At 42.1% G+C, this 21,904-nt stretch overlaps 1 protein-coding gene across 2 annotated transcripts in view; it reads left to right on the top strand.

Annotated features, from left to right (window-relative positions):
- Positions 1-503: 503 nt before the first annotated feature.
- KHDRBS1 (KH RNA binding domain containing, signal transduction associated 1) overlaps positions 504-21,904 on the top strand; it is a 35,479-nt gene continuing 14,078 nt past the window's right edge. For both annotated transcript variants that reach the window (XR_011144644.1, XM_068967242.1), the window contains exons 1-8: positions 504-885; positions 13,903-14,027; positions 15,187-15,303; positions 16,468-16,614; positions 19,275-19,408; positions 20,199-20,400; positions 20,893-20,960; positions 21,749-21,807. Coding sequence is in view for 1 of the 2 variants with exons in the window: in XM_068967242.1 (XP_068823343.1) it covers positions 504-885; positions 13,903-14,027; positions 15,187-15,303; positions 16,468-16,614; positions 19,275-19,408; positions 20,199-20,400; positions 20,893-20,960; positions 21,749-21,807 (1,234 nt within the window). In the remaining variant the exon portion in view is untranslated. The remainder of the gene's footprint in view (positions 886-13,902; positions 14,028-15,186; positions 15,304-16,467; positions 16,615-19,274; positions 19,409-20,198; positions 20,401-20,892; positions 20,961-21,748; positions 21,808-21,904) is intronic.

Below are 21,904 nucleotides of genomic sequence, written 5' to 3'. Positions count from 1 at the left end.
CGCGAGTAACAGGTCTCCCGCCCCACACTCCGCGGGCTCGCGCGCAGACAAAGACATTCCACAGCCCCCGCCCCCTCCGTGCGCTCGGCCAGAACAGGGAGGAGGGAGGAGACACGTGTCCCGCTAGCGCCGAGTCACGTGGAAAAGAAACGAACGGAGCCCGCGGCCTCCCGCGCACGCGCACAAGTACCCGGCCTGGAGGGCTCGGAGGGAAAAGGGGAGAGAGGAGGCGACTTCTTCAGACTCCATGGCGGTGCGCAGGCGCCGTGGCCCGACCGGGGACTTTGTTCTCCGCGGAGAGACCCAAGGGCGGTGCCGGTGGCTGGCTGCGCACGCGCGCCGCCTCATTTCCGGTGCTCTCTTTTGCTGGGTCGCTCGGGTCGGCTTCGGTCGCTGTCGCTCCCGCTCTCCCACCCCCGCCAACCGCCGCTCGGGCCGCCGGCGCTCAGGCCTCCGCCGCAACCGCGTCGCTTCCTCGATCCCTTAATCGCAGATCTTTCCCAATGCAGCGCCGGGACGATCCCGCCGCTCGCATGAGCCGGTCCTCGGGCCGCAGCGGCTCCATGGACCCCTCAGGTGCCCACCCCTCCGTGCGTCAGGCGCCCCCTCGGCAGCCACCGCTGCCTCACCGGTCCCGGGGAGGCGGAGGAGGGTCTCGCGGGGGCGCCCGGGCCTCGCCCGCCACGCAGCCGCCACCGCTGCTGCCGCCCTCGGCCACCGGTCCCGACGCGACAGTGGGCGGTCCAGCGCCGACCCCGCTGCTGCCCCCCTCAGCCACTGCCTCCGTCAAGATGGAGCCGGAGAACAAGTATCTGCCCGAACTCATGGCCGAGAAGGACTCGCTTGACCCGTCCTTCACTCACGCCATGCAGTTGCTGACGGCAGGTAAGCGGGCCTCTGGGGTCCCTCTGGGTCGCCCGGCCACCCGGGGGCATGGGTGGTAGCGGCTTTGTTCCTCTTGCTTCCCGTTCCCTGAGGACCTCGGCAATCGTGGACTCCTCTCATCTTCATCTTCGGAAGCTTAAGATTCCACGTTCCCATCCCGGCCCAGAGTGCGAGGGAGAATTTCCAGACGGCAGTAGAGGCCCGGAGGGAACTTAGCCATCTCTTAGCGCAAAGATCTTGATGGATAAATGCCGCGTTCCCCGCCCCCTTGGCCGACCCTTCCTCCTCCCCTCTTGCAGCTGCCCTGCGCTCCGAGTGCTCAGATTCTTCCAGAAAGGAACCTTCATCTCCCCCTTCCCCCAAAGGGGAAGCTTGTTTGATCGCGGGTGGCTGTCGGCGCCTCAACTGAGAGTGTAGGAGGTGAAGACAGCCTGAGCCGGGAGGGACCGTGAGTGGGGCGGGGGGCGAGGTGAGATGGGATGAGACTGGGGTGCCCTGTCCAGCGCCGCGGCCGCAGGGGCCGGTCGGACTTAGCGGTAACTGGAGCTTGAGTTGCTTGGAGGCAGGAGCAACCTGTGGGAATCCGAGCTTGAGGTTTTCCGAATTATATTTCCGACCTCGGCAGATAAGATGGTCATTTCTGCCTAGCCAGACGTTTTGGATCCCTTCATTTTATAATGTGTGTTGTGCATTCAAGAAAGGGGAAAAAAATAAACCTAGAGACGGTGAAGGGGTGATAGAGGGAGGTTAAGGATGGTTTGCGTGGCATTCCCAATCAGATGGGGGAAAAATTGACAGAAGTTTGCGTGGCCTCCTCCCCCGCTCTTCTCAGTAGTGAAACAGACGAGGAATAGTAGTCTTTGTTCTCTTGTCTGTAGACTAGCGCTCCTTTTTTGCGCAAAACTAGCCATCATCTAGTCGCTCTGATTTCTCCTGAAAACCGCCTATTTTGCCCTCTCTTCCTGTTAAAATGGTATAATAAGAGTGTCTTATGATACCTAAATTTTATAAGCAAATAAAAATTCAAAACCTTCCAACACTGAGTGAGTAGTTGGACTCTTTGGCAGGATTGAAATAATGGACAGGCCCTATATGAAAATATCTTTCCCCCTGCGTTTGTTCTCTGTCTCCCAACATTAGAGATCTTTACTTTTAAACAGTAAACAAAGCCCCAGACATTCAAGAATAACATTTAAATAAACTGCTTACGGTTTCAGCTCTGTGCTTTGCTCTTCTATAACACAGTCAGATTGTTTGAAACATTACTGTTCATTGTGTTCTTCTGGCAAACTCTTTGAGGGCAAGGAAAGCTTTTTAAATCTTATTGTCTTGCATATAGCAAATACCAGTTGTTTGAATCTGAAAGCAAGTACATGTAGGTTCAAGAACCTCAGACAATGGTAAAAGTTGACTGGGTTTTATTTTTATTTTCTTGCATCTTCAAACAGTCCAGATTAAATGTGTAGAATAAAATAACAAACTTTAGAACTGTAAGGTGTTGACTTGGCTTTGAAATTCTAGCTCTTGACTAGTCATCTACTCTTGGGAAACTCTGAATCTCACTAAGCTCATCTGTAAAGTGGGGTGGTGAGTTGTGCGGATTAAATGTTGTATGAAAAGCTCTGGCACAGTTCCTTTTGACCTATAATCATTAGCTAATAACTTGCCACCAGTTTTCTCCTAGTTGTAGATTCGTGGTACAGACTTAGGATGAAAATGCAAAAATTTTCTTGCTATTCTACGCACATCAGGTGTCCAGTGCTAGTCTAGCCTTTTAAGTAAAATACGATTTCTTAGAATAGCTATCAAAAACTTAATCCTTATAGTGAAGGTTTTAGTTGCTCAGTCATGTTCGACTCTTTTGTGACCCCATGGACAGTAGCTTACCAGGCTCCTCTGTCCATGGGATTCTCCAGGCTAGAATACTGGAGTGGGTTGCCATGCCCTCCTCCAGGGGAATCTTCCTTACCCAGGGATCGAACCCAGGTCTTCTGCATTGCAGGCAGATTCTTTACCATCTGAGCCACCAGGAAAGCCTGATCCTTAAATAAAATTTTCACCTCTCTCTTACTGCTTAACTTTTGTCACGAGAGAGCGTGCTTTAATTTTTTTTTTTAATTTGAACTTTTTTCCCCCCTCTCACTTTTAAAAAATATATATATTTTATTTATTTGACTGTGTCAGGTCTTAGTTTTCACCAATAAGCTTCATTCCTCTGTGGCATGTGGGATCTTAGATCCCAGGGCCAGGTATCAAACCTAGGTCCCCTGCATTGCAGGATGGATTCTTAACCACCGGAGCACTGGAGAAGTCCAAAGCTTTTTTTATGTCTTTTTTCTTTAACCAGATTGAATTTTAATTGGAGAAAGGGGGTTGAGGTAATGCTGGCTCACTGAGAGAACTGACTTGGGAAACGTGAATACCTCTCAGTATGGATGTGCTGTGCTTAGTGGTTCGGTCATGTCTGACTCTTTGCAACTCCATGGACTATAGCTCGCCAGGCTCCTCTGTCCATGGGGATTCTCCAGGCAAGAATACTGGAGTGAGTTGCCACTAGGGATCTTCCCAACCCAGGGATCGAACCCAGATCTCCCACATTGCAGGCAGATTTTCTGAGCCAGCAGGGAAGCCCGAGAATACTGGAGTGGGTAGCCTATCCCTTTTCCAGGGGAACTTCCAGACCCAGGAATTGAACCTGGGTCTCCTGCATTGCAGGCAGATTCTTTACCAGCTGAGCTACCCAGGAAGACTCTTAGTGTGGGTAAATGTTGGTATATGTTGGACCCAGCTTTTAAGGTTTTTTTAAGTTTAGTGTAGTTAATTTATTTTAAGATATTTTTGAATGATCTGGAAAACGGATTGTAGTAAAGTTGACCAATTGTGAGGAAATGAGACTGAGAAGACAATAGTAGTTAAACTCTGTGATGAGGTTATGTGCAGGAAAAATATGACTAACACTATGCTGGATGCTGGACACTGGTCTGAACACTTTACATCAACTATTAACCTTATTAAGAGGAAGTTACTCTTATTATTCTTGCCTTTATTTCTACATATGAGGAAACCAAGACAAGCAGATTAAATAATTTGCCTAAGATAACAAAATCAATAAACGGCATAAGGAAGATTTGAAGTCAGTCTGAGTCTGGATCCTCACACCTAAACCTCTTTGCTCACCACTCCCTCATCCCTCACTATAGTGCCTGCAACAAATTGTACTCAAAAAAATTTGTGTGTGCTAAAATATTAAAAGAAAATCTGAACACATCATAGGCTAGCCAGCAGATAGTGAAGGTGACAAGACCAAGACACAGAAGAAAGAGGAAACCCAGAGAGCATAGCACTTGGGACTGTGACTCCTCCAGGCAACTCGGCCCGTTTCCCAAGAGGTGCTGCAAGACCCAGACCACTCTTGCCTTCCCAGCCCTCCCTCTCCCTTTCGCAGCTTAACCTTATTTTGTACTTATCAGCATCTGATGCACCATATGTTGTAGTTAACGTGTTTGCTTGTTGGCTACCCCCTCTTTATGACCAAAATGTCAGTTCTACCAGGGCAGGGATCTTTTGTCTGCTTTGTTCACGGCTGTGTCTCCTGTTCCTTTAAGAGTACTGCACAGAGTGGCCTCTTACTAAATAGTTGGTGAATGAATATTCATCTTCATTGCATGATGGAAAAATATCAACACAATTCTGAAGGATTTCAATTTTGAATATAGACTTCTATATTAGCCAAATTGATAATCAACTATGATGACAATTAAATGCATTTGCAAAAGTACAAGGACTCTCAGGGTACCCATGCTTGTTTTCTGAAACAAATAATTTATCATATTATTTGTGTTAAATACTTACATAATAAACATAAGATGTTTTTATGTATATCAGTGTTCTTTTTCCACTTTTTCTAACTGGGAAAATACAAGTCAGTATAAATGACTCAGAAATAAGTAAACATTTTGAATAGAGTAACAATCCCCAGATGATCTTGAAAGGATACTCAGCAGTTCATTCTCCAAAAGCACTCAGTGCAGGGACTTCCCTGGTGGTCCAGTGGTTAAAACTCTACGCTTCCACTGCCCAGGGCATGGGTTTGATCTTTGGTTAGGAAACAGATCCTGCATGCAGCATGGCAAGGCCAAAAAAAGTCAGTTCAGAATATTTTCCAACAAAAACCTATTGAAATTTCAAAATAGTTAATTTCTGTGTTTTATTTACAATGTGCTATAGAAATACATCTTTTTTGATGTATTTAAATACATCTAAGTCATGTCTAATTCTTTGTGATCCCATGGACTGCAGTCAGCCAGACTTCCCTATCCTTCATTATCTCTGGAGTTTACTCAAACTCATATCCATTGAGTTAGTGTGGCTATCCAACCATCTCATCCTCTGTCACCCCCTTCGCCTGCCCTCAGTCTTTCCCAGCATCAGGAATTTTTCCAGTGAGTCAGCTCTTTACATCAGGTGGTCAAATATTGGAGCTTCACCGTCAGTCCTTCAAATGAATTCAGGGTTGATTTCCTTTAGGATTGACTGATATAATCTCCTTGCATTCCAAGAGGCTCTCAACTGTCTTCTCCAGCGCCATAATTTGAAAGCATCAGTTCTTTGACACTCAGCCTTTTTTATGGTCCAACTCTCAGATCTGTACATGACAACTGGAAAAACTGTAGCTATGATTGTACAGATCTCTAGCAAGACCTATTAAACCCAAGAAGTGGAATTGCAGGGGAACTATAGACCAAATAATGGCAGTCTATATCCACAGTTTCTTCATGTATGTGAATTCAACCAACAGTGAATCAGAAATATTCAGGGGTAGGGGGATTCCAAAATTTCCAAAAAACAAAACTTGAATTGGTTTGCAGTGGTTTACCTTGGAACTATTTACACTGTATTAGACGTTATAAGTAATCTAGAGATGATTTGAAGTACACAAGAGGATGTGTGTAGGTTATGTACAAGTACTATGTCATTTTATATAAGGTACTTGAAATCCTCTTATTTTAGTATGGGGGTGTGGTCCTGGGACCAATCTTCTTGGGACAGTGAGGGATGTCTTTGTAGGTATGAATATAAATACTAGGAAAAAAAGAGGCAGCATTTACCATTTGCAACAACTTCATGGTTGTTTATCTAGGAAAGTAGGAATGTATTGGGAATATGCTCAAACTTTTGTTCATGAATGCCTCAGTAATAAAATGGTGTACCTTATTTCATCATTGATTGGATACTGAGAAGTTTTCAAAATGAAATACTTACACAGCAGTGAAAATGAAAACTATAGCTGAATGCCACAACATGGAGAGATCTTAGAAATCTAATGTTATATGAAAAGGTCAATCCCATAAGGCTTTATCTATGTGGTACAATATTGTTTTTATGGAACATGTAATACCAATAGTTAACTAAAATATTGTTAGCATGCATAAATTTCAGATAAAGCAGTTTTTAACAAAACTTATCATGTGTTGACCATACGACTCAGCAATTATATTTGTAGGCATTTATCCCAGAAAAATTAGAACTCGCATTCATAGGAAACTTGTACATGAATGTTCATAATAGCCGAAAACTGGATATAAGCCATATGTGTCCAGTTGATGAATTGTTTCGCTGTGGTACATCCATACCATGAAATACTACTCAACAGTAAAAAAAAAAGAAATGAACTATTAATAAATGCAACAACTTAAGATATCTCAAGAAATTGAGGGGGTGGGGATCAGGCCTTGCAGCTTGTAAGATCTTGATTCCCTGACCGGGGATTGAACCCCAGCCCTGGTGGATAAGCACCAAGCTCTAACCACCGGGCAGCCAAGGAATTCCCTCAAGAGAATTATGCTGAATTAAGAAGCCAACCTCAAAAGATTACATACTGTATAATTCCATTAATTTAACATTCTTGAAAAGACAAAATAATTGAGCTGGAGAACATCAGTGATTGCCAGTGTGAAGGAGAGAGGAAGGGCAGTGACTGTGCCTATAAAAGGGCAGCATGAGGGATCTTTGTGTTCTGTGCTGTACTGGAATCATTCTGTACCGACACTGGTTGTGGTCGCATGAATCTGATTAGAGCATAGAGCTCTAATGCATAGAGCTAAGCACACACGCATGCGCGCACACATGTACATGCAAAACTAGTGACATCCAAATAAAGTCAGTAGATTGTATTTGCATTTTTTGGTTATGATATTGTATTATAGACATGCAAAATGTTATCATAGAGAATAGTGGGTAAAGGATATAGGCGATCTCTTATTTCTTAAAACTGCATGTAAATCTACAATTATCTTAAGATAAAGTGGTTTGTTTTGTTTTTAAAAGGAAAAAAAGCCCTAAACTGTAAGTTGTACCCTAAGAAAGAGATTTGGGAGACCATGGTCAATAGGCCTGATAAGAGTTTGCCATTATCTTGAAATATGGGAATTACTGCAAGGAGATCCAACCAGGCCATTCTGAAGATCAACCCTGGGATTTCTTTGGAAGGAATGATGCTAAAGCTGAAACTCCAGTACTTTGGCCACCTCATGCGAAGAGTTGACTCATTGGAAACGACTCTGATGCTGGGAGGGATTGGGGGCAGGAGAAGAAGGGGACGACAGAGGATGAGATGGCTGGATGGCATCACTGACTCGATGAACGCGAGTCTGAGTGAACTCCGGGAGTTGGTGATGGACAGGGAGGCCTGGCGTGCTGCGATTCATGGGGTTGCAAAGAGTTGGACACGACTGAGCGACTGAACTGAACTGAACTAACTCGGGCTTTGAAGGATTTTTTTTTTTAGCCAATACCCACCCTTAGTCAAGATTGTATGTGAAATACTGTGTCTGTTTTTCTGGGGAGTTAGTCTGTAAGGGCTCATGACCCTAAATAAAATTTAAAATGTATAGCTCTGTGTTCTTGCTTTACATAATAAGTAATTTGAAAAATGAATGGAGTGGCTTTATACAAAGTTAATAAACTTACTGGACTTGTGAATCCAAAAGGATTTACCAACAGACAAGATACAGGGCAGAGAACTATAAACTTGGGAATGGTAAAGTTATATGAATTGTTAAGGGAAGTTGGGAGTGTTAATGGTATATTTCTTTAATTTGATATAGTTTATAGATGCCTGTTGTCTATTAGGCATTGTATGATAAATGGCAGATAGTTCAGTGATGAGGGGGTCCAGAAATGGATGATAGCAGGGGAAGGAGTGCTGTTGTTAGATGTTTGAACTAAATACATTGATATTCTGGAGGACGGCGTGACACCTGACCTTTTGGAGCAGATACCCTATGAATCTAGCCCTTCTAGAAGCATTATCTCTAGATGCCTTAGTCAGAAAACCATGATTGTCTTGCTCCTTATGTAGCATTTATTAAATGTTCAGTTAATGGATTGTACATGACAGTCATTTTTAGTTAAGCCAGGCCAGTTGATAAAATCTGTATATAATTTTTTCAAACTTCTCTAGTATTAATATTTTTCTGTTCATAAAATCTTTTTTCTGTTTTTTTAAAAAATCTTCCTTTTTAAAAGTAAGAAGCAAGACTGAGGTTTAACAATTTGCCCCAAGGTCACACAGCAAGCATGTACCAGAGTTGGGACTCACACCCAGTTCTGTTTAGCTTCAAAACTCAGGTTTTCCTCTCAGACATATATTTAAGAAGCAGTTCTCATCCTTTGGCTTCCCTGGTGGCTCAGATGGTAAAGCGTCTGCCTGCAATGCGGGAGACCCAGGTTTGATGCCTGGGTTGGGAAGATCCCCTGGAGAAGCAAATGGCAATCCACTCCAGGACTATTGCCTGGAAAATCCCATGGACAGAGGAGCCTGGTAGGCTACAGGCCATGGGGTTGCAAAGAGTCAGACACGACTGAGCAACTTCACTTTCTTTCACTTTCTTTCTCATCCTTTGGCACTTACAATACGGTTGTGATAAGGCCTACCAAAAAAAGAAAGATTAAGTTATAGTAGAAGAAATGCCACAAGACTGGTTGAATTTGCTAAATGACATACAGAATAACCTGGGTTTAAATACCTGCTCTGTCATTAATTTTGTGATGTTGGACAGTATTTCTGCACCTGTTAAGTGAGGATAATTTTCATTATAAAGACAAAGGGAAACCCGAAAGGGTAAGATAATGATTATTGTCAGCATCTGACTCTGAACCAGACGGGTCACCTCTCTTGTGTTGTTTACAGGATACTTTTTCTTTCTTTGACTCTTGGGACATCCAAGGTCTCCAGAGACCCAAGCAAAGATCTTTTAAAGGAGTCAGTTTCACAAAGATTGTCTAGAAGTACTTTTGCCTGTGGGTAAGGCATTTTTAGGAAGCTTCACCTTATTTATTTATTTTTTCCTTCCCTTTACAGCCTGCTTGTTAGCTCTCCACAAGAAGTGAGGCCAAGGAGAGAAATTGAAAAAAAGATCAGGCAGCTGAACATCTGAGGTGTCAATAGAGCCCTTTTGTGGCATTTAGGTGGATGACAGTGTCTGGGGGTATAAGCTGAACTTCCTGAAACTTTAAAAAATTAGCTCTTTTTTCACTTAAATAAAGTGTGCCCCTCTCTCCCTATTGAGAGGCAATAATAAAAGCATGAGGTTTGAAGTTAGAGAAAGCCTGGGTTTTAATCCTTATTTGGGTACTACTTCAACAGCTTTCTGACTTAGAGATTTAACTTCTCTGAGTTTGTTTCTTCAGTTGTAAAACAGGGATAGTACCAACTGCTTCACCCAGTAATGTTTGAGTATAAATGGGGTCATATTTGTATAGAATTTGATGTATTGTAGGCACTGAATAAAGGATTGGTCCTTCCCCTTCCAAAAGTGGAAGGTGACCCTCTTTGAAGGCTCAAGTTGCTTCTTTTGCTTTCTAGGCTAACCCTGTGATTGATTTATCTTTTCAGTCCTGTTTTATTTAAACCATTGTTCTCTGAATTCTCTAAAAAATGCTTTAACATTATTTTTTAAATTGTAAGGTAAGTGGACAAGGGGATCCTAATTAAATCTACTTCGTTCAAAACATAGCAGAAGGATCTGTGTTTTAAATTTTTGCTTATTTATTATTTTTATTTGTTTGTGCCAGGTCTTATTTGGGGTGTGTGGGATCTAGTTGCCCGACCAGGGATCAAACCCCAGGCCCCCTGCATTGGGAGCAGAGAGTCTTATTTAAATACTGGACCACCAGGAAAGTCCTAGATGCATGTTTTAGAAAGGCCTAATATTCACAGGGCACATTTCAGTGATATTAAACCTTTCTACTGGGTTCAGTTTTTGCAGCCCTGTTTCCTGTGGGAATACAGATTAACAGATTTCAAGTCTTAGCTTCTTGTTCTGACCAATTAAAGTTTCTGGAAAGTGATACAAAGTACAGCTGAAGGGCCTAACTAGATGGCAGCAATTAGAACACACAGACATAGATGAGATGACGTATATAACTTGTTCCACATTTTTAGAAGCTCCTCTGATTTGAAATGTGGCATCTTTGTTCCTGTAGGACATTTGAAGATTTTAAGTACCCAGTTTACCAGCCCAGAAGCTCTAGAAGAAGTGTGTTCAGAGATGGTAGCTCAAAACCAGTGACTGCAAAGTTAATATTAGCAGTAAGTGGGAAGGGATGGAGGTCAGGATACACAGGCTGTGAAACAGTAAACAAGTGGGGTGTTGAATGAAGCATTTAGTCTGTTGATTGTAAGGTCAAATTTGGTTTCTACTCCAAGTAATGAAAAATAGGAGTGCAAAGAGCACTGTCATTTACAGTTCTTATAAGTGTATAACATCTCAGTTTAGGCTTTTTAATAAACAGAGAAGCCTTCAGTTTGGAATTCTGAACTCTGTCTCAGTAACTTTCCTTCATCTGTGTATATCATAGCTAGATTTAGTCTAAACAGTTATTTTTAAAGTTTGTTAAAGGTTTAGATTTGCAGAATGTGTTTAAAGTATTATGTCTTTATATACTAAGGTATATAAAGGTCCACCAGGCTCCTCTGTCCATGGAACTCTCTAGGCAAGAATACTGGAGGGGATTGCCATTTTCTTCTCCGAAGGATCTTCCCGACTCAGGGATCAAACCTGGGTTTCCCACATTTGAGGCGGATTCTTTACCATCTGAGCCACAAGGGAAGCCCATATATTGAACTAGTGGTTTTCAAAGTGTGAACCTTAGGGCAGCAATATCAGCATCACCTGGTCACAGTTTTAAATGCAGATTCCTAACACAATCCTAAATGCAATCCCAGACTGGGATTGGGTCCCAGCAGTCTAGTTGAACTGGCTGTCAAGATGATTCTGCTGCATACTGAAGTTTGAGAACCCTTATCTTTATTTTTATTTTTGGGGGGGCTCCCAAATCACTGCAGATGGTGATTGCAGCCATGAAATTAAAAGACGCTTACTCCTTGGAAGGAAAGTGTCCAATTGAAAAGCAGAGACGTTACTTTGCCAACAAAGGTCCCTCTAGTCAAGGCTATGTTTTTTCCAGTGGTCATGCATGGATGTGAGAGTTGGACTGTGAAGAAAGCTGAGTGCCGAAGAATTGATGCTTTTGAACTGTGGTGTTGGAGAAGACTCTTGAGAGTCCCTTGCACTGCAGGGAGATCCAACCAGTCCATCCTAAAGGAGACCAGTCCTGGGTGTTCATTGGAAGTATTGATGCTGAAGCTGAAACTCCCAATACTTTGGCCACCTCATGCAGAGTTGACTCATTGGAAAAGACTCTAATGCTGGGAGGAATTGGGGGCAGGAGGAGAAGGGGACAACAGAGGTTGAGATGGTTGGATGGCGTCACCGACTCAATGGACATGAGTTTGAGTGAACTCCGGAAGTTGGTGATGGACAGGGAGGCCTAGCATGCTGTGATTCTTGGGGTCGCAAAGAGTCGGACACGACTGAGCGACTGAACTGAACTGAACTATCTTTAAATTGCAGAAGATAATTGGGCCCAGTGGTTGGCCCAGTGGTTAAGACTCCATGTTGCCAGTGCAGAGGGCACAGATTTGATCCCTGCTTGGGGAACTAAGATCCCACATGCCCCTTGGCATGGCCAAAAATTTTTTTTAAATATGAAAGTTAGAAACACTGGAAATGTTGTATAAGGAGAACATTGTGTTAGAGTATTCCACTGATTTTAGGGCATATAAAAATTTGTTTTATTCTCAGTGGACCATAGTATAATGTTTTAGTTGCTAGTATTCATTGCCTCCATACTCTGCCCCATCTCTGTTAGTACTCCTTTTGTAGCTGTTAACTATTCTTAATTGCCAGCTTCGTATACTGGTACCCCTTGTATATAGACATAGTGGAGATTGGGACCATGTCTAACTGGTTGTGTGGTTTCTCCTATACTTTACAGGGCCAAGTTTCTGGCCCTTAGTAATTTTTCCATGGTGCTTCGTGTGCCTCACCATAGGAAGCACTCAGACACTTGGAATCACTGAGTGAATGAATGGAGTTTCCTAATGATAGGAGTCGTTTGGGATACTAAGGTTCTAGCTGATGAAACTGTCTTAACCTGTGAATTGAAATTACCTTGGTGCATTTTTTCCTTTAGGACACCGAGTGAATTTGGGCTAGAGAGTGTTAAGTAGATATTAAAACACTTCCTAAGAAATGTGCTTTTAGGACTTTCCTGGTGGTCCAGTGGTGAAGACTCTGGACTTCTGCAGGGGACAGAACTAAGATGAGGGCAGAACTAAGATCCTGCATGGCCAAAAGGAAAAGCAGAAAGAAAGAAATGGGCTTTAATTAGCATATTTGCATATTTTATTTTATTTATTTGGCTGTGCCAGGTCTTAGTTGTGATATACAGCATCTTTTTAATTGCCACATGCAAGATCTAGTTCCCTGACCAGGAATCAAACTCAGGCCCCACTGCATTGGGAGAGAGGAGTTCCAGCCACTGGAACACCAAGGCAGTCCCTCCATGTTACTTTATTCTGTCTTCATAGCAATCTCTTGAGGTAGATACTGTGTCCATTTTACAAATGAGGACATCAAAGTTCAGAGCAGTTAAACTTTTCAGAGTTCACACAACTAGTGAGTGGCAGAGTAAAACCCAGGTCTTTCAGACTTTGAAGGACTGCTACTATCCAAAGCACTACTGTTACAAAATTTTAATAGGACTCTCAGTTGTGTGTTTAAATTAACTTTGTCTCTTCATTAAGATACAGCTTTGGGGACTTACTTGGTGGTCTAGTGGTTAAGAATCCACCTGCCAATGCAGGGGACATGGGTTTGATCCCTCCAGGAAAATTCCACTTGCCTCAGGGCAACTAAGCCCATGCACCACAACTGCTGAGCGCCCTCACCTTGGGGTTGTGCTCCACAGCAAGAGAAGCCACCACAATGAGAAGCACTGCAGCTGGAGAGTAGCCCCCGCTCACCACAGCTGGAGAAAGCCCAAGTGCAGCAACAAAGATCCAGTGCAGCCAAAATAAATAAGTAGAATAATAATAATAAAGATATGGCTTTGTACTTTTTCTTGATGCATGTTTTAATTTTTTCCAGTTTGTTTATCCCCCTTTCCTCATCTCCTGTCTAAAGAACATTGGACTGTCTCTGTAGAGGTTTCAGCTGAAAGTAGAAGAGCAAACTGCCCTTACTAGAAGGAGGCTTTGAGACTTCCCTGGTAGTCCAGTGGTTAAGACTCCAGACTTCCAATGCAGGGGACGAGGTTTCAGTCCCTGGTCAGGGAACTAAGATCCCACATATGGCAAAGCAGCTAAGCCTGCAAGCCAAAACAAGAGAGTCATGTGCAGCAAAGGATCCCACATGACTCAGAGATCATCCCACATGCCACAACTGAGAGCCAGAATAGCCAAATAAAAAGAAGCAGGCTTTTGGTTTCCTAGTCAGCTTCATCTAGCTTTGGTCCTGTCTTTATTTGAAATTAAGGCACTAGTCATCTGAACTATTCATTAATATTTGGTCTCATTACACAGTATTCCCTCTTACTGCTTTAAGTAGACTCAGAATTTTGCCTTTATTTAAAAGAACAAAGCTAAATTAAATTTCTGTTTGTCCTATTCAGAAATTGAGAAGATTCAGAAAGGGGATTCAAAAAAGGACGATGAGGAGAATTACTTGGATTTATTTTCTCACAAGAACATGAAGCTGAAGGAGAGGGTTCTGATACCTGTCAAGCAGTATCCCAAGGTAAGGGAAAGAGTGCCTCATTTCTTTGAGTTGGCTTCGTAGTATGAGAATGTGTAGTATGTGGTGTGTCTTGTAGCACCAGCTGTAACAAAAGATTTGCAGAGGTTGTGGGCCTGGTGAAGATTCTGTCCCATGCTTGTAATGACTGTATCCAGCAGGCAAGACACACAGGCCTGCAACTAAGAGCATAGCTACAGCCAGGAAGGAAATGCGACCATCTTTTTATTATCAAAAAAGGAATTTCCTTCTCAAATGTTTGTTTAGCTTCAAGTTTAAAGGAAAAAAATTGAACCCTTATTGTTCTTTGTCGAAAGATTGAGCTGAAGTTTAAATAAAGGAAATACAACACAAATCCTTGTGACACAATGAATAAGTTAATTTTATTTCTTACTCAAAGTTTTTTGCTCTTGTTTGTTTTTGATTTGGGGTATACTGCTTGTGGTATCTTAGTTCCCTGACCAGGAATGGAACCTGTGACCCTTGCAGTGGAAGCACACGGTTTTAACCAGTGAACCTCAAGGGAATTCCCAAAGTTTCACTTTTAAATAAATGGTTTCTACTACTACTCCTTTTAAAAAAACAAACAAACAAACTAGTTTTAGTCAGACCAGTACTACCAAAGGGGGGTACCATATGTCTGTTCTGTTCTAAAGTAACTGCCTTAAAAACGTTTATGTATGTTAAATTACAAAGAGTTGTGGAGTGATAATTTGGAAAGAGCACCATACTACATCAGGAATTCAAGTTCCAGAACTGCCACTTTGCAGTTTTGTGCCATGCCATGCTCAGTTGCTCACTCATGTCCAACTCATTGTGACTGTAGCCTGCCAGGCTCCTCTGTCCCTGGGGTTTTCCAGGCAAGAATACAGAAATAGGTTGCCGTTTTCTCCTCCAGGGGTCTTTGCAACCCAGAGATCGAACCAGCATCTCCTGCATTGGCAGATGGATTCTTTACCACTGAGCCTCCCAGGAAGCCTCTTTCCAGTTGTATAACCTTTGGCTAATCAATTTTATCAGTACCACTTCAGTATATCCTTCAGTAAAATGGGAGTGGTTAGTACTCTACTTCCTTTACAGAAAGTATTGAAGATAAATAATACATGTAGAAATATTTTATAGGAACATACACATTTAGAAATCTGTCTTTATTTTCTATCAGTTCAATTTTGTGGGAAAGATCCTTGGACCACAGGGAAATACAATCAAAAGACTGCAAGAAGAGACTGGTGCAAAGATTTCTGTGTTGGGAAAAGGCTCAATGAGAGACAAAGCCAAGGTAAGCTCACATTAATGAGGCAAGAAGACACCCGAATGCCTTCCAGTAGCCTAGAGTCCAGTATGGACACCTATGGAAGCTAGTTCTTATGTGTGTACTGAAAGTGATTCCCTTAAATTCGCATTGGATGTGAGAGATTATAGACCAGTTAATTTACTTTGGCAACCCGAGAAGAACCTTGGTATGCCCTGGTGATTGTTTTCTTTCTGACTTGACTGTGTAGTAATGGAAATAGCAGTAGCAGCTTTGGCCTTAGTAAGCTTATCTAGGAAAACTTGGAAGGGGAGGCTGAATGTACTGAAACTTACGCAGCTAAAGACACTAAATGTGAAGAGCATTCTGTTTCCAGTTAGTGTGGAAAAATGTGAGCAGTAGTGTTGTGAGTGCAGGTGAGTTTGAGGATTAGTTGGCTGGTTTGTTTTATAGCCAGCTGGAATGTAAGGCATGCTAAAGGAAGATGTCACAGAAGGAACCATGAGAAATCCTGACAATAGAATCCAGAGCTTATTTTTCCCCAGGCCATAGCCCCATATTCTTTATACTCTCTCTAAGTGTGGAGAAACTTCCCACCAAAATAAAATAGTCTTAGCTTTCTAGAATCAGCTTTTTAGATGGGATATAACCTGCTCCAGCCTAAAAACTTACTCTTTCAGGCCTCCTTGTATGCAGCCTGATTGATGAACATTAGGGCTGAAGTATAATACTCTGTTTAATGAGGTGTACATGAGATTTTCTTCTCTCTATTGTGACTTTTTTCCTTCTCTATACAAGCAGATCAGAAGAGCTGGTGATTAACAGCTCTACCTGGGGTTTATTAATAAAAGCAAATGCTTGGCAATTAATGAATGAGTGGATGGATGCTTGGCAAACAGCCGTTATCCGAATGGAGACTGGAATTACATTTGTCTCTTCTGTGCCTTTTAATATGAGCTCCAGTGAACACACCAGCAATTCAGAACAACAGTTAGCTTTTAGCAGCAGACCAATCGCAGGTTTAGCAGACTGTGTAAATTACTGTACTCCAGAGTTTACTTTTTTCTTACACTTTACTGGGTTTTTCTTAGGTGTTGGAGTCATTTCTTACCGTGCCTTTGGCCTAATGGTAAAGGTGTCATTTTCTCCATAGTCCAAGTGATAATGTTGTTTTTGTGCATTTTTCCACAGGAGGAAGAGTTGCGCAAAGGTGGAGACCCCAAATACGCCCACTTGAATATGGATCTGCATGTCTTCATTGAAGTCTTTGGACCCCCATGTGAGGCTTATGCTCTTATGGCCCATGCTATGGAGGAAGTCAAGAAGTTTCTAGTACCAGTAAGGAAATCCATGTCCTGTATCATTTGAGCAAGAGAAAACTAGGATCTTGTGCTTATTGCTAAGGCAGGGGTTCTTAACCAGGGTCTCTGCATAACCTGAAATTGCATATCCAATTCTGCATTTATGTTCGTTTTTCTGAGGTAGTCCATTACTTGCATCTAGTTCTCAAACCACTGTGCCCCGAGGCCACTCTACCAGTCCTAGTTTTAATGTGATTTTAGTTGTATGCCAGTATCTTTTGTCAATATCTTGGATCCACAGTATGTCTTGGCATTCCAACATTTGGTTAACAAAGATTTAACAAGGTCTTCAATAAATTAAGTATTTTGGTGCTAGTATGGAACCAGGAGGTTATAGGAAAATGGTGAAGGTGGTTGTAACCCCCCTGCAGTTGAGGGGTTATAGTATAGACTCCTGAGAGTCTAGATGATGATAACAGTATCATCTAGTCTGATGATGTGTTATCTGGCCTCCAGTGTTAATGGGTTAAATTCTGACCTGAGTGCATTCAAGACTCTGTCCTGGGGGAGTTTACTCAAGTAGAGTTGATTTGAAGGAGGCATGATGGTTGTAGGCGTTAACTGTTAAGGACATTAAACAGATTGGTATATAGCTTCTTTCAGAATGTATTTAAGGCCTTGGAAGAGTTGGAACAGACCAGGTTACCTGTCTTCCTTGTTACCACCTGGTCAGAGGTTATTCATTCTTTGAATAAGTAGGAAATGATGACTTTTTGCCTTTTGACAAGACCTGGTAATTTTCAGAGTTAACATACTACTTAGTGTTCAATATTTAATAACCAAAGAAGACTCTGGGACCTTAGGAAGCATTTGGAGTACTATTCAACTAGAATTGAGTAAGCATCATAGTTTCATCACTGAGAAGAGATGATACATAGTTCTTGGTTTTCTTATACATGTAAAATGAGGGAGTTGGAACTGTCAGAGGATGTGAGAATTGGCAGAGCAAAAATATATAGGCAGTGTGTCTCTATAATGCTGAGCTCCAAGGATTCCAGCACTGTCTCAAATGTCTAAGCTGCTATGCTTCTAAGTATGTCGTCATTAGAATGTTCAGCTTGAAACAGCATATTTAAAATATCCTAGAAAAAACTCAGAGCTGGTAAATTTTCCCTTGAGGGGCTTCTTTACTCTTTGAGGTGTGTACTGAAGCATCCTGAGCCATCCGTTTTCTGAAGAACTGCAGAGGAATGCCCATCTTGTCTTTATCATTAATCTCAGCATGTTTCTGAAAAGAGCTACATCTCCAAGACTTCCATGTAAGTGGGTCTTCAAAAAAGAAGCCTACCAAGGAGATCTGGGTTTCCTCAGTGTTGCTATGGCAGCTAGAGAAATCTGAGCAAACGGCCCATCATTGGTCACTTGATTCTCTAATGTGAGTCTCACGCAGTAGAAATGTGTAAGGTAGGAAGAGGTGAAGAGTCAGGGGGTGGAGGTGGAGGGAGCATCTCTGTGGCGACTAGAATCTTTTAGAAGCTGTATACACCTGGGATATATAAAAGTGCACTAAGTATTGAGACTGAATGACTCTCATCAGGAAATATGTGAAAAGATTTACAAATGGCATTTGACTCGGTTCTTCCTCCTTGTAAAGAAAACAAATGAGCCTGTTTTTGCATCCGTGACCAGAGCTATCCGTTTTCCCCTTAGAGACTGGTACAGTAGGAAGAGCACTGGACTGGGAGCTTTATCTGAATCATCTTGGACAAGTTATTATATCACTTTTTTGAGCCTCAGTTTCCTTGTTCATCCCAAACATTTGTTAAGTATCTGGTAGGTGCTGAATACTATGCTTGGGTCTGAAGTTACAGAAATGGTTCTTGAAGAGGTTATAACCTAGTGAGAAAGACAGACAGACATTTTTTAAATGATGTGGTAAGTGCTTAGAGAAGATTACATTGTGCCATGGGAAAAGAGAGAGTGAGGAGTTGGCATCAAGAGAAAGTTTTTCAAAAGAGGTAATAATTTTGATTAAATCTTCTAAGAATTAGAATCCTTCAGGTGGACAAAAAAAGGCAACAATATATTGATTAATTGATACATTAATGATTCAAAGCCTTGATTTTGGAGATTCTGAATTAACATATAGAATCTGCCACTCACTAGCTCTATGTCCTTATATTGGTTGTTTTATGCTTTCTGAATCTGTTTTCCCAAATGGGAAGATCTGCCTACTTCAGGACTATTTTGAAGATTAAACTGAAAACCCTATGTAAGGCTTATTATATGGTACCCAGCTGTAGAGCTTAATTAATGGTAGTGGCTTTTATTATTCTAGGAAAAGGAAACTGTTTGCAAGAATGGATGTGTATGAGTATGCCGTGTTCTGAACTGCAAGTTGTTCAGCATGGCTTGAAAGGAGGTTATACATGGATAGAGGATGGAAGTGATCTGGAGAGCTAGGCAGGGACCACATCTTGAAGAACTTCATCTGAACGATGAGGGGCCTGCCATCAAGATTTTCCTCAAAGAGGTGACAGGTAGTGTGCCATTTGACTTCAGAGAATGAACAATCTGAGATTTCATCTGGGCTTTCAGAGTTATTCTTCACATCCAAGGCTCATGTGGGCTAGATGACTTCTCAGCAGAAGGTAGAGATGTTGTACAATACTCTTTCTCATTATCTTTTATCCACAGGATATGATGGATGATATCTGCCAGGAGCAATTTCTAGAGCTTTCCTACTTGAATGGAGTACCAGAGCCCTCCCGTGGACGTGGGGTGCCAGTGCGAGGCCGGGGAGCTGCACCTCCTCCTCCACCTGTTCCCAGGTAAAAATAATAGAGACAGCTAGAAATGGGATGTAAATCTGACTGCTAGCACCATTTCTATCTTCCTGCTGCCCTTATCTCCAGCTTAGAAGGGATCTCCGGATGTGTATGTTGCATCAAGAGTGGAGTTCTAGGGTGTTCCCTGGTGATCTAGTGGTTAGGATTTGGCATGTTCGCTGCTGTGACCCAGGTTCAATCCCTAATCAGGGAAACTGAGATCCTGCAAGTCATGCGGCACAGCAAAAAAAAAAAAAAAAAAAGAGTGGAATTTTAGATCTTGGTTACTTTGGCTGTAAGCAGGTGCAGCAGTCCTGTCGAAACTGGTGTTTGTTTTTAACTTTTGAACAGTTTTCAGCATTTTTAAATGGTGTCTGACTTTAGAATTTTACCTTTGCTGACTGACCTTTATGAACTATTCAGACTCTTAAGACAGACTGTCCACTAATAATATATTAGCAGGTCCACCATGGGCCTGGGGAACCTTCCAGAATGGGTCCTTTACCTACCTACACATCCCTCTGTGTTTTTGTTTTGTTTTGTTTTATTTTGGCTGTGCTGCACAGCTTGTGGGATCTTAACTCTAGGACCAGGAATTGAACCCTGGCCACAGGAGTGACAGCACTGAGCCTTAACCACTGGACCCCCAGGGAAGTCCCCATTCCTCTGTTTTGATAATAGTCAACTTAAGGCATCATAAAATCTACCTGGCTCCAGAATTTTAAGACAAGTCTGAACATGAAAGTAGCCTATTTATTAAAAATATCCATTTAAAATAAACTCTTTTTTGCAGGGGCCGTGGCGTTGGGCCACCTCGGGGGGCTTTAGTGCGTGGTACACCAGTAAGAGGAGCCATCACGAGAGGTGCCACTGTGACTCGAGGAGTGCCACCCCCGCCTACTGTGAGGGGTGCTCCAGCACCAAGGGCACGGACAGCAGGCATCCAGAGAATACCTTTGCCTCCGCCGCCTGCGCCAGAAACATATGAAGAATATGTAAGACGTTTGGACCATGTGCCATTTCTTAATAGCTAACAGATTGTCAAAGGAAGTTGAGTGACAGGGCCTTGGCCCTTGATGTAGGTGGCAGGAACTGCCTATAAGGTTTAGAGTCTGCCTTCTTCTGTTGCAGTGATTGTTAAACTATGAGAGAAGATTTTTCCATTTTAAGTATAATTTACTATATACATATGTAGATGAAACAGGAAATAAGCTGTGCCTTGATGTGTAGTGTTTTTTAATAAGGGGACTCCCCCTACTACTACTGATAATGCTGATAAAGTTCAACCTTGAACCTTATTTCCTGCCCAAGCTGAAAGGGTTTTTTTAATTTGATTGATCGTTTTCTAAACCTTTCTTTCTTGACTATTCCACAACAGATGTTAATACTTTAGAGGGAAATTCCATGTTCTGTTCATTCATAAGCCCTCCATATTACCTTACCTACTTTGTGTGATTCTGACTTTTTCTGTTTCATTTCGTTCGTAGGGATATGATGATACATACGCAGAACAGAGTTATGAAGGCTATGAAGGCTATTACAGCCAGAGCCAAGGGTGAGTCAGGTGGTGGAATTGCTGTTTCATGTCCTTGGGATATAGAGGGAGTTGGAAGAACTGGGAGATTTAGGCAGAACAAATCTAAGGAGCAGATGGATCACCTTTTCAGAGTGTTGCCTCTGCTTTTGACATCTGAAAGGCACACACCTGGATCTGCAGATTTGGAAAACTGTGAATCTTAAATTATAATGCTGAATCTGGGATTAGCATATGAAAAATTCCTTAGCTGTGACTACATGGGAACAAAGGGAAAATGCCTTAAAATTGTTTTGATTAGTTATTTGAAAATGTCACAACTACATTAAAGTTGCATAGAAGTTTAAAAGGGTACTAGATTCCCATTACTTAACTCAGATTTTTTCTGCTCTTTTTTTAAAAAACATGTTTCTGTGTATGTGTATATATGTGTCTTAACTGTGATGGGAAAGGCCTCTCATAATTCTGCAGTGGGGACAAGACAGTTTTTTTCATATTTGCTTATTCTCTTCCAGTGAGCCCTGTGAATGTGTGTGTGTACACTGGTTAACACTGAGCTTTTTGGTTGAGCTTTTTCACTTTAAATTGTGTGCTATTCATTTTTCTTTGCTGTAGTTGTCATAATTTTTAAATGAGTATCTAGTATGTACATGTTTTGGAAATATTTTACGTTTGGAGATGGGGGTAGAATGAACTTTTGTTTGTTTTGCACCCTCAGTAAAATGACTAATATATGGAAGCATTTGGGAGAAAGGTAAAACTGAAACATGGTTGCTGTATAGCTCTAATACTCTGTCTTTGGCTTTCAGGGACTCAGAATATTATGACTATGGACATGGGGAGGTTCAAGATTCTTATGAAGCATATGGTATGTCTTTATTTCTGTGGTGGGACAAAATGTGCAAGTAAGTGCCCAGGAGAATGCTGGTGATGGGATTATTGGGGGTCAGGCAGTCATACACCTA

The sequence above is a fragment of the Capricornis sumatraensis genome, chromosome 3, assembly GCF_032405125.1.
Source record: "Capricornis sumatraensis isolate serow.1 chromosome 3, serow.2, whole genome shotgun sequence".
NCBI lineage: Eukaryota > Metazoa > Chordata > Mammalia > Artiodactyla > Bovidae > Capricornis > Capricornis sumatraensis.
This window is presented reverse-complemented; position numbering and strand designations above follow the sequence as displayed.